This window comes from Ciconia boyciana, chromosome 2, assembly GCF_034638445.1.
Source record: "Ciconia boyciana chromosome 2, ASM3463844v1, whole genome shotgun sequence".
NCBI classification, from domain to species: domain Eukaryota; kingdom Metazoa; phylum Chordata; class Aves; order Ciconiiformes; family Ciconiidae; genus Ciconia; species Ciconia boyciana.
Genome location: NC_132935.1, coordinates 112,395,742 through 112,406,971, shown reverse-complemented (window position 1 = coordinate 112,406,971; position 11,230 = coordinate 112,395,742). Strand labels below are relative to the sequence as shown.

The 11,230-nt window shown below is 41.3% G+C and overlaps 1 protein-coding gene across 6 annotated transcripts; it reads left to right on the top strand.

Moving 5' to 3' along the window:
• The first annotated feature begins 3,979 nt into the window (after positions 1-3,979).
• Positions 3,980-10,930, top strand: YAE1 (YAE1 maturation factor of ABCE1). 6 transcript variants are annotated; one of them, XM_072853571.1, is made up of 5 exons: positions 3,983-4,389; positions 5,445-5,584; positions 7,231-7,352; positions 7,767-8,035; positions 10,300-10,930. In XM_072853571.1, the coding sequence occupies exons 1-5, from the start codon at positions 4,215-4,217 to the stop codon at positions 10,365-10,367; spliced, it is 774 nt and encodes a 257-aa protein (XP_072709672.1). In that variant the 5' UTR covers positions 3,983-4,214; the 3' UTR covers positions 10,368-10,930. The 6 variants fall into 6 exon arrangements, with proteins under 6 accessions (XP_072709670.1, XP_072709672.1, XP_072709671.1 ...); XM_072853569.1 differs by having other exon boundaries at positions 3,980-4,389; positions 7,767-10,930; XM_072853570.1 differs by having other exon boundaries at positions 3,983-4,362; positions 7,767-10,930.
• Positions 10,931-11,230: the final 300 nt, after the last annotated feature.

The following is an 11,230-nucleotide window of genomic DNA, read 5'->3' as shown; positions in this document are numbered from 1 at the left end:
TCTGGGGACAACAAATTTCACTCATTTGAAGAGCAAACCAAGGACAATGACAGATGGAGGGAGAACTGCGTTGGTGTTAATAAACTGTACCTGCTACTCTGTTTAGTACACAACAGTTCAGAGTACAGTTTTTCAGACTGCAAGCCTGGCTTCCCTGGGGACATTCAAAGCAAGCCTGGGGAAAGCAGGGGGAAAAAAAGTTATTCCTTTGCTTAATCACTTCCACTTATAATTCAGTACAAGCCAAACTGCTGGCAGTCTATGGAATATTCAGGAAAGGTTTCTTTTTTGCCAGGATCTGAAATGGTCATGATTCTGCAAGTAGGAAAACTGCCCTGTGGTGACATTTAACTACCAAAGTTCTGTGCTTTGGTAATACAGGGGAAGGAAGAGGCAGAAAACTATCCCCTCCCTTGAAAACACTTGTGTGAGAAGTAATGGCAAAATGGTTATTAAGATTCCTGTGGTGCTTTGAAGTGAATGTTAGACATTTACCCTTGATATATTAATAAATTTCTAGTTCTTTTCCATATTCTTCCGTTTTCTTCTGACATTAAATGAGATATTTTGACCCAAAGTGTTGTGTAATATTATCGCATGTTATTAAAGAAGAGAGAAGAGATTTCACAAAAACAGGGAAGTGATTCCTATGTATTACTTACCTTCATCACAAGAGGGTGATAGGGCTTTACTAGTAAATTGCCTTAATATCCTGAATGAGAGATGTTATAGGAAAACACAGAAATGTATGTTTATTACCATGCCCTGGTAATAATCATTGATCCTAGAGGTTTATTTTAACCCTCTTGTTTAGGGTCATTATAGTCTCTGTGCTGTGAGCTGCAATATTTAAAACCTCATTAAGCCTATGACCTTGCAGTTAACATGTTAGCTCACTGTTTCCTTCCCTGTGGTAGGTCTGGAAGCAAAGGATTTAAGCACTGGAGGTCACTGTATTATTACTGCAACATCCAGCCAGCAGTACACAACCCCTTGCATGAAGGAAAAATGCACAGAGAGCCAAGATCAGGACAGAGACGTAGCCTGCATGTAAGCATGAGTATGTCTGTCTTATTGCTGTTGTAGGCAGTCCTACCAATGCCTTGTTATTCACCATTATTCACCTTGTTATTCAAGGAAAACAGCCTAGAATCTGACCAGTCAGTAGAGCCAGATACCTGGAAAAGACTACAGACCTGACCATAGGCAGAATACACATTTTGGGAGGGACTTACAGTTTAAGGCTCTTCAGAAACTTTGCGCAATGTTTGGTGACAATGCATATACTATTTTTATTAAATATTGATGGTTTTCATTCTCCTCACATTTCAATAGCTTACTCTTTCCCATTATGTTTCAGTCTTGTTTACTACAGAGAACAAGTTAACAGTGATTTAAGTGTTCTTGAAATTCCTCCAAATACCATTTAAGAGCTGTGATTTCTTAAAAGGATTATATTAGTCCCAAAATTAGAGCCAACGAAACATGGTTCTGTCAGTCCATGACATAAGCATTGTATGATTGGAGAATAACTTCCAGTGTAAATAGTCCTCTACCCTGGGCCCTTCACAAGCCTTAGCTCAACTCTGCCAGAGACAGCAGTACACAGGAACAGAAATTGCCCTAGTGAGAATGTGATCATTCTGCCCCACAGAGTAGCCTGTACACAGCACAAGTCCTGGCTATGGTAATCAACCACCCTTCAAAAAAGCTTGAAATCTTGATGGATCTTCGTGCATTATGATGAAATCCATTGGCTGTTCCTGTCAGTTTGGGTTTGAGGCACTGATGACTGAAAGACAAGAGTGTGTAATAAAGATCTGAATGTGAGCAATGCTTTATCTGAAACATTATGTACAGTAATAAAGGTGTAAAGGAGCAGCCCATGCCACTATGTTCATATATTTTAATTTTGGCTGACTTGTGGCTGATTGCTTAATGGCAAACCTTACCGCTAAGATGAAGCTGAAAGAAATTCTTTGTAATGATCTCCTGCAACCCCTTGGTAGTCCTAAGCTCTGTATGACTGTGTACTGGCCCCTCTGGAGCCTCTCCCCAGTACTCCAGGTGTGCAGGGAGTAACTGCTGAGCCAAGCATGTTCATGGATCAGAGGTACCTTTGGTATAACAGATACCATAAGCCTAAAATTAACCAGTTTTTAATCTTAGATATGGCAGTGACAAATTTTACAATGGGTCACAAATCAACTACTACTTTGTTTTTCACATTTTCAGGTAACTTTTCTTTATTCTGCAAAAATGCCAGAACTCCTTTGTAGCCTGTGAAATATTGTTCTCATGTTTTGATCCTTTGGCATGTGTGATTACAAAGTGTCACCATAACATGCAGGCACTGCTTTATTTAGAACACACATAGGTGTGGAAAACGTCCACACCCTGAGGCACTACACCTCACCCTCAAGCCCAGCCAGCAGCCCTGTCAAGGCCATCAGCATACAATCAACTTGTCTTCAAGTTGCAACTGCACTTCATAACCCAACAATGCTGCTCTATGTATACAACATGATTCACCAAATTATCCACCTACAACTACTAAGAGAAAGGGGTGGGAATATGAGCTTTCTTCACTGTTCCTCATGGTTATAAGGATTTATCTTACATAAACATCTGTGTGGAATGATCAACTTTGGTAAATGTAAGACATTTAAACAGAGACAGTTTGAATTTGGGAAACTCACAGTGACCCTGAGGCATGACCTGTGTATCTTTTCCAGAAGAGCAAGAGGCTGAGGGGACAGAGTGCAAAATGATAAGCAAAGGGTTAACCCAGGTTTAGTAGTGCCATTATGACTGGTCATGAGGGGGTCACGAGCTTTTCTGTGACTGTGCATTTGTGCATGCGGGCTATATTCAGCATTCTTGCCTGTTTTTTTTTAAACAGAACTTCTGCCATTTTTTTATGGCAGAACTAGCTAAATAAGCCTCTACCAGACAGGAGGTGGAAGTGATAGAACTGAGCTAGGAAATCAGCAGTCATAGACACATATAGTAACCTCTGAGGAACAGATATGCACAGTTCTGGCCGTTCAGAGGCACCAGTGTCATTTCATCCCGACGCACCAGTTTCTAGACAGATTTGGGTTACTTGGCCACTCATACCTCAACATGCAACCAGCAGCAAGTGTCCAAGAAGGGCCATGAGCAGGAGGACAGGCTGTCTCTGCAAAACAAAAAGGACAAGAAGAATGAGAGTGCTGTGGCTGTGCGAGTCGCAGCATGCAATCGTTCATCTCTCAGTACCTGCAGTGTGAGGACAGGGTCTGCTGTCATCTGCGGTGGTGTCCCTAGCCCTGCTGTAAAGAATCTCACCAGCCACCTGTGGGACAGGAGGTGGGACACCTGGCAGTCGCTGTGGGGTGAGTGTGGCACCATGGCCAGCCTGGTAAACAGGGAATCAGCCTCTCCAGAGGAGGAGCAAATGTGCTCCCTCTCAGGGACCCACAGAAGCACTCAGTATATGAGGGCATTTACTGTAACAGGAGTTGGCAATTTGGAGAAAATGTGCAACTTAAATTCAAGGTTGATGTATAGTATGTTTATGAAGATTAACTGACTTTAAACTTATGCTCATATGCTAAATGCAGCAGGCACAAAGAAAAACACATTATTCTGTTGTATTTATGTCAAAAGGATGTTACTCTTTTCTCTAATAGAAGCAAACAATGAAACACCTGAGTCCTGCTGGCACCCTTCATATTAAAAAGGATTTATTATTGTGATGCCTAAATCTTGTGGAGGACAGCTTAAGGGCACACTTGACACATAAGGACCTTAAGGATTCAGAAGCCAACAAGGCAGATTTTTTTAAAATTCCACAATGTATGACTGAAAAGAGGACGAAACCTCCGTGCCCCAGGGAACAGGCTCCCCCCAGAGCTGGCCTGAGGTCACTGTGGAAGGCCTGGGGCTGCCATACGCCCCTCTCTCTGGAGAGCCGGGAGAGGGGTTCACAGTAACAGCTCTTTCCCTCTCCAGCGCCCGGCTTCCGTCACCGACTCTCACCCCTCGGCTGGCAGGAGGGCCCAGGAGCCCGGCCAACCTGCCCTGCCTCCTTGAGGAGGATGCGAGGCTGCGCCCGCACTCAAGATGGCCGCCCGCCTCCAGTGTCTCGGACGGGCTTTGAAGCCATGGGGCGGCTGGTTAAGATGGCGGCTGTTTAACTATGACCTCCGCGGAGCTTGCCCTCGGCCAACATGGCTGCCGTTCCCCTATTGCTTCCGACGTCAGTGAAGCCAGTTTGCCCTCAGCCGAGATGGCGGCCTCCAGCGGGCCGTGGTGCGCTGTGGCGCGGCGGCTGTGGTGAGGGGACGGAGCGCGGGGCTGAGCGAGCAGCCGGGAGAGGTGAGGTGAAGCTGCGCCTGCCGACAGGTGGGGGAGAAGGAAGGCTCCCCGCAGCGCAGTGGCTTGTGGGGAGCTGGGCGCCTGCCGGGCTGAGCGGCCGGTCGTGAAATGGCGGGTCGCGGCCTGGCCGGGGCTGGTGCCGGTGCCGCGGTGGGGGACCTGTGGGCTCGGCCGAGGTTTGGGCAGGGCAGCGCTGCCGTGTTGAGGCATGGCTTTGCGATCTGCTGGCTGGAAAGGTGTGGGGACGGTGGGTGCACCTCTGGCGCGCCGCAGGGAGGAAGCCTGCAGGCTGCGAGACTCCAGCTAGCTTTTCCTGGAATTCCCAGGAAAAGTAGCGTGGTCGGGCGCGGGATGGCTCTTATGGCCCTCGGTTCCCTAAAAGCCGCTGGTGCCTCTGCAAGAAACAGCATTTGTGGGTTGTAAGAATTTCCACCGATGCAAGGAATTAGTTGTGAGTGGCCTCTTAAGATTTTCTTCAGTGGAAAAGATGAAATAATCCAATTCTGTCTTCTTCCCTCTGTAGTAGAACTAGCTAATTCTTTATTCAAAATATAAAGGAGTATTTCTGCTCAAGATTTATAAGATGGTTAAGTATTTAGCATAACCAGGAAACAAAATCAAAGGTGAAAGTCTTTGCCAGTTATTAACTCTGCAGGCAATTACCTAGGCATATAACTTATTGCACTGCATGGAAGCTATATGGGGCTATTCGTCAGCTGCTATCAGAATCAAGTCATAAAGTTGTTTCTGCCTGCTGTTCGTGTACTAACAACATTTAGAAATGCCCATTTGATGTCCATATGCATGTCACTGCCATAAGAAGGGAAAAAACTACTGTCTTAAGTTGTCCTCATAAATTACAGAAGTTGCTTTACCAGTGATGATCTGACTATCTTCTCTTGACAGATGCACCCTGATGGTAAACAGTATCCGTTTTCCATGTGGAAACGAATGTGCGGGTTGAATAAGCTCCGTACATGACTTCTCTTCAGAACTCACATTTTTTGCCTATACTTCTAATCTGACAGTTAGCCAGAGGGACTTTTGAGAGTTTCTCAGTATTTTTTTTACCACATAAACAGAAGTCATAGTCATCACTGCTGTTATGTCCTGGGTACAAGTTGCAGTCAGCCGATCCAGTGAGGATATATTTGATGAAGATGCAGATGAGATGTATCTACTACAGAAAGAATGGAACAGCACCATGAAAAAAAGATTGAAGGTACTTCTATAACAATGATTTAACAGTCTTTTTAACCATTTTAGATTTACTGATACATACCTTGATACACATATGGCTAATTTAAAGGGAAAACTAAGAGTGGCTGCTTAAAAGTTATTGTGGCTTAGTTTCTTCTGAATGTCAAGAAAATTTAGCAGGGATTTTCAGAAACTCTATCCTAGTAGTCTATCAGAGCAAAGTACTGTTTTACCAAAAGACATTGGCTCCCTCTGTACAACGATGTGCATTTGTAAAAGGCAGTGCTAAATTCTGGTGCAAGCTATTTGCTTCATACTTGTAGGTATACCACTAGTAAATGTAGGGCAACACAGGTAAACAGTGCTAACAAAGAAATATGAGATGTTTGGGTTTTTAAGCAGAGTTCTTCATCAGTCAGATCTAAGATGTGTGACTCAATGTGGAACCACAATTGGACGTTGCGGTCTGGGTAGTTCTGTGGCTTATTTATTCTCCTAGTGAAAAATACATTTTATGTATTTTCATACATAAAAATGTGTTCTGCAGCCCTTCCCTCCCTGGAATTCTACAGGGAACAAAACAAGTACATAAACCCAGGTTATTTCGACAGATACATTATCATTCAGAGTGGGGCCAGTAGGGCTCGTCTGCTCACGGGTGAACAGCATTTGGCTGAAGAACATGAATGGAAGCTGTTGTGTAGGCTGTTGATGAGGAAGGGTATTACAACAGAGCTGTTGTATTATTCTCCAAGGAAAAGTTTCCTGCATCTGAGTCCCTTGAAAAGACTGGTTTTCTTACGAGCTGTTTAGTGTTCTTACACAAATCCCTCTGGTATTTTATGAGTAGATACTGCAAAATCATAAAATGTTATTGAGGTTAGAGCTGTATGTTGGGCAAAATAAAGAAACATTCTTGATCCTGGTTATTTCTCTAGCAAGGCCACCAGCTTTCTTCTCTCATGAGCAAATAGAAGTTTTAACTCTTACAACTTGCAATTTTGGTGTGAAAAAATTTAAGAATTATTCTACATTATATGGTAATGTGATTAGAATATAAAGAAATTAATTGGCATTACAGTCATTAGCTGTTTCTTACAGAAAGCAATCACAGTGTTATGTGTATTATATGTGACTCACTCCATCACCATCTTTTTTCCAGTATAACTCTTGAATTGAGTGAGATCCAGCAAACAGAGAAGCAAGGCTCAATAATTAGTTTTGTGAAAACAGGTAGATGGAATACAGACCGGAGAGTACCTCTGCTAAAGGGGAGGCTTTGCAGCCTATGTATTTTTAGATGTCTAGAAATCTATATGTGGTATTCTTTAACAAATTTTTCATAAAGGAGTTGGTCATCATAAAAGCAAGCATGCTTTCCTGCAGATTTGTCTTATTTTTTATTTTTGTAAAAATACTTTCCTTATTTTCTGACCTTCTGGGGATCCTTTTGGAAAAGAACTGGATCTTACAGATCAGTAAATCATAATGCACTGCAAAAAGCATGTTTTGGTTTGGCAGTGGGGCTGTAGCTGGGAGGGATGTTCAAATCTAGAAGCTGTAATTTAAGAGACTGAATACTTGTGTAAACTTTTTTTATTGTTATGAAATCGTCACAGGTCCAATTTTTCATCTTGTGAAGAACCTGTTTTACTGCTCTTATTATAGGAAGGCTATAGGGATGGAATTGAGGCTGGGAAAGAACTTGCACTCCAGGAAGGCTTTAATCAAGGTTACAGACACGGTGCTGAGCTGATGGTTACATGTGGACAGTTCAGAGGAACCCTGAAGTAGGTTACAAACTCCTTAAGGTCATGTGCATGTGGAGGGTGTGTACGGAGGGAGCGTGCATGCATGCAGTTTTTTGTCTGTTTTAATTTGAAAAAAAAAAAGTGCATTGTAAATCTGTCCAAAGTGAGCAACCTGAGAATTCTCAGGTCTTGAATACAGGGAATTGCCTACCTGGGTGTAGAGTGTTCATTCTTAAAAATCCTCCTTCAGTTGCTCCTCCAAAATTATCTGAATCTACATCTTTAAGCTTAATATTCAGTTCTACTGCTTAAATTTCCCAGAAAATGTGAATGAAACATACATGTATTTATATAGTAGAGATACCTTGTCACATTGCTGTCTCCCTTCAACAACTGGAGGTCTGTGTGGGTACATGTAATTACTTTTTTTTTTTTTTGTTCTTCACTTTTCAGTGCTCTCTTATCCTGGTGTCATTTTAATGGACATGATTCTGCTTTACGTAAGATAAATAATCTTCTTGATGTGGTTGGAAAGCATGAAGAAGATGTGCTTAAGTATCTGAATTCTATTGAACAACAGCCACATCTTGGACACATTTTAGATTCTGTTCAGGACATGGACCTTAATCACACAGCTCCAGCTGGGACAGAGCACAATAAAGTTAAAGCTGGAAAACACGAAGACTGTGGCAGCTCTGGTGAAAACATTTGTAGAAATAATGGTGAGGTTGGTTCCTTGCAGCCTGAGTGCAGCAAGGCAAAACTCTGCACAGATCCTGAAAGGTCAACCCTTGCTTGGGTGAAAAAGCAGACGATTTGGCTAGTAGAGCAACTGGGCTTATCACTGGATATACTTCATCATGTCCAGCAACTGGAACATTAGTTTTTCCTGTCTCATGGTATTTAAAATTGTCTCAGCTGGATTTGATTCTCAGTTTGTGAACCACATACAGGCTGATGCATCACTTTTAGGGAAATCTGATTTTGATACTTCCCAGTAGAGGTAACTTCTGTAAATCCTCACCACGCTTTGGCTCCTGGCAAAAAAACCCTTGCTTTCAATCTTAAACATAACTTTCACAGAAAGGGGAAATGACTTTTAAAGCTCTACAAAGATTTGCTAAACATGTTTCTGTTCTGTGTCAGAAGCTATCATTTCACCCTCGCTTTCTCTTTTGGCAGCAGTTTGGAAGTGGAGCAGGTCCCTTAAATAGGCCCTCTAAATAGGTCCCCTCTAATACCTCAAAAATAAATGCCCAGTGCTATGGACAAGCTATTCTTGAAGAATAAGCTGCTGTTGATAATATGGTAACTCTGTGCAAAATAGAACAGGATTTTCTGCTGATTTCTAGAGTACTGTGACTCTCTAGTCACTATATAAAATAGAGGAATTTTTCACCTTTTGTCAAATTCTTCCTATTATCTTTTGTAACCACTATGCAGTGCACTTTCACAGCTAACAACTATTTTTTTCTCCTCGTACAGTCCTACTTATTTCACTTTTGCTGAAAACACACCATTCTCTTCAAATGCAGAATTATTGACAATTCCATTGTCTTACTGTTAGACCATCTACTCATAACCTGTTAGACCACACTGAACACATTCCCAGTTTAACGAACTTCCTTGTGTTATTTTTGTGTTTATTTTGCCAGTCCTTCTAGCCTGAACTCTCTTTCCCTCATTCCCGTACTGTTTTTCCCAAATTCTTCAAGGAAGCCAGGCTTATTCACCTTCTCGTAGAAACATGTTGCCAGCCACAGATGCATATTTCTGTGACAACATTCTATATTTGACTCCTTTTCCTGTTGCTTGCCTTAACTGTAGCTGCAAATTGCTCTGGTCAGGAAGTCTTTTCTTTGTGAATGCCCATCTCTGTTTTACACTAATTAAACTGATTTACAGTAAGTTAGGAGTTTACTTGTTTTAAGTTGCTTGTAACTTTCCTTCATGTCTGAGACAAAGCAGGTCTAGACAGAGACAAACTGAAGTTTTGAACAGCCGACAACTATACTTTCAAAAAAAAAAAAATTTAAATCACAGAACAGTTTTATACTTTGAGGCCAGAAAAAAGCTATGGTAAAAATTACTTGATTTTCAGAGACTGAGTTTACAACTTTCTTACTAAAGACTATTATCCTGCCAGAGAGTTGGTAGACTGTAAGTCTGGCTGCCATTCAGTACTGCTTCTGCATTAGAGGAAAACAGAACTACAATTAGAAGTCTCTTATTGAACCTGTTTCTGAAATAGTGGACAAATAGGGCTGTCTACGTTAATTACGTATGTACAAAATTGTTCAAACAACTTTCTTTTTCTCAATTTATTTAGTGTAATGCTGACATGGATAAACATTAGTTTTCTACAAGCGCATGTGTTATGTTATAGCCTGTATCACGTATGTTAGAAATTTCTTCCATACTGTGGTAGAATATGGTGCGGACAAAAATAAAGTTTACTAGAGCAGTGTTAGACTTTCCAAATTTGGAAGTTTAAAAATGCAAATTCAAGAGTATTACTTCTATGTATTTAATAGTGTGCAAAGAGGAAACTCCATTCACAAATTACTAAGTAGACAGTAATGCTTGCCAAGTTCTCTCCAACTACTTCTGCAAAAGCAATCTACGCCAGGGAAAATATTTCTTTCTTTTCTGATTATCAAACAATAGGTTGTGTGTTTTACTTATCTATCGTAACAGCTTCTGTACTAGCTGTGGTCCTCCACTCTGCACAAAGTTTCTGTGTTTACTGTGGGGTTACTTTTTTCCATGTTATCACCCAGAGTTTCCAGTTTGCCTGTGGAGAGATTTTCTTTTGGGCTGTCTGTAATACTTGGCTTATTTATCACTACCAAATTTTGCTGATCAGCCACAAAAAGACCTTCTTCAAGACTATTAGAATCCGTGATTTGCTCACATGGTGGTTCAGGTTTTTGTTTCATGTCTACTTCCATGTCTTGTGTTTCACTATCAGCTTTCACCTTTGCAGCATTCCTGAAAATAGCTCTCATGACAACTGGGACTGACATGCAGCTGAAGGAGGAAATGAAACATTAGTCACTACTACAGACTTCATCCATTCTTCAACGAACTACTTTTTTTAAACTGTGGCTGACACTTGAATGATACCTGTGGTGAAGAGCAGCACTACCTCCTTGCATCTTTTTGCCTTGTACAACCTAATAGGCATTACATTGTAACTACAATATAACTACATGTGCTATACTGGAAACATATGTTGACACAATCAAATCAAGTGCTGGATCTTTGAGCTTAGCAGGGCAAAGAAGCTTTGATAGAGTGGGAGGGTTTGGTCAAAAAAAAAGTCATAAGGGTGCTTTTAATGAGAACCTAAACTAATAGTATTGAAATATATTAATTCTTCCAGAGTTTTATAATTGTAACTTTCATGTTTTGTATAAGAGAGGTACAGAGCATATCTTCTCTAAAACACTACACTAGAGGAGTTTTTTTCCACTGGAACAATAGAGTTACCTAGTTCCGGGAACAGTATCTAGTATCCTGTGACTTAAGACAGGGCAGGCTAATGAAACAGGTTCAAAATCCAGCTTGCATTGATCTTGCTGTCATCAAATAGATAATAGTTGTATACTAGCTTATGCCAAATGAATTAGTGCTCTCAGTCCTTTCTCTAGCATATGTTCATATATCACAGCAGCTTGCCCCTCTTGGAATTTGTTTCAGAAAACAAGCCAGAGACAGTGTTGTAGACATGCCATATACACCTCAGTTTCTGAAAGGAAGCACTGATTGGTATTAGGTAGATGTGGAAAAAGTCCTTTCCATGCTATTCTAAGTTATACCAGTCATGAGACTGTCATCAGCTAGAGTCTTTAGAAAAGCATGTTTACAAAAGAAAAAAGCATCTTTATAAAAGGTAAAACTCTCTTCATTCAAAA

Excerpts from the sequence above, each read along its gene's own strand:
- YAE1 (XM_072853569.1), top strand. The coding sequence starts at position 4,215 with ATGGCTGCCGTTCCCCTATTGCTTCCGACGTCAGTGAAGCCAGTTTGC. Across the intron at positions 5,585-7,230 it reads CCATGAAAAAAAGATTGAAG|GAAGGCTATAGGGATGGAAT; the intron begins GTACTTCTATAA and ends CTCTTATTATAG. Across the intron at positions 7,353-7,766 it reads CAGTTCAGAGGAACCCTGAA|TGCTCTCTTATCCTGGTGTC; the intron begins GTAGGTTACAAA and ends TTCACTTTTCAG.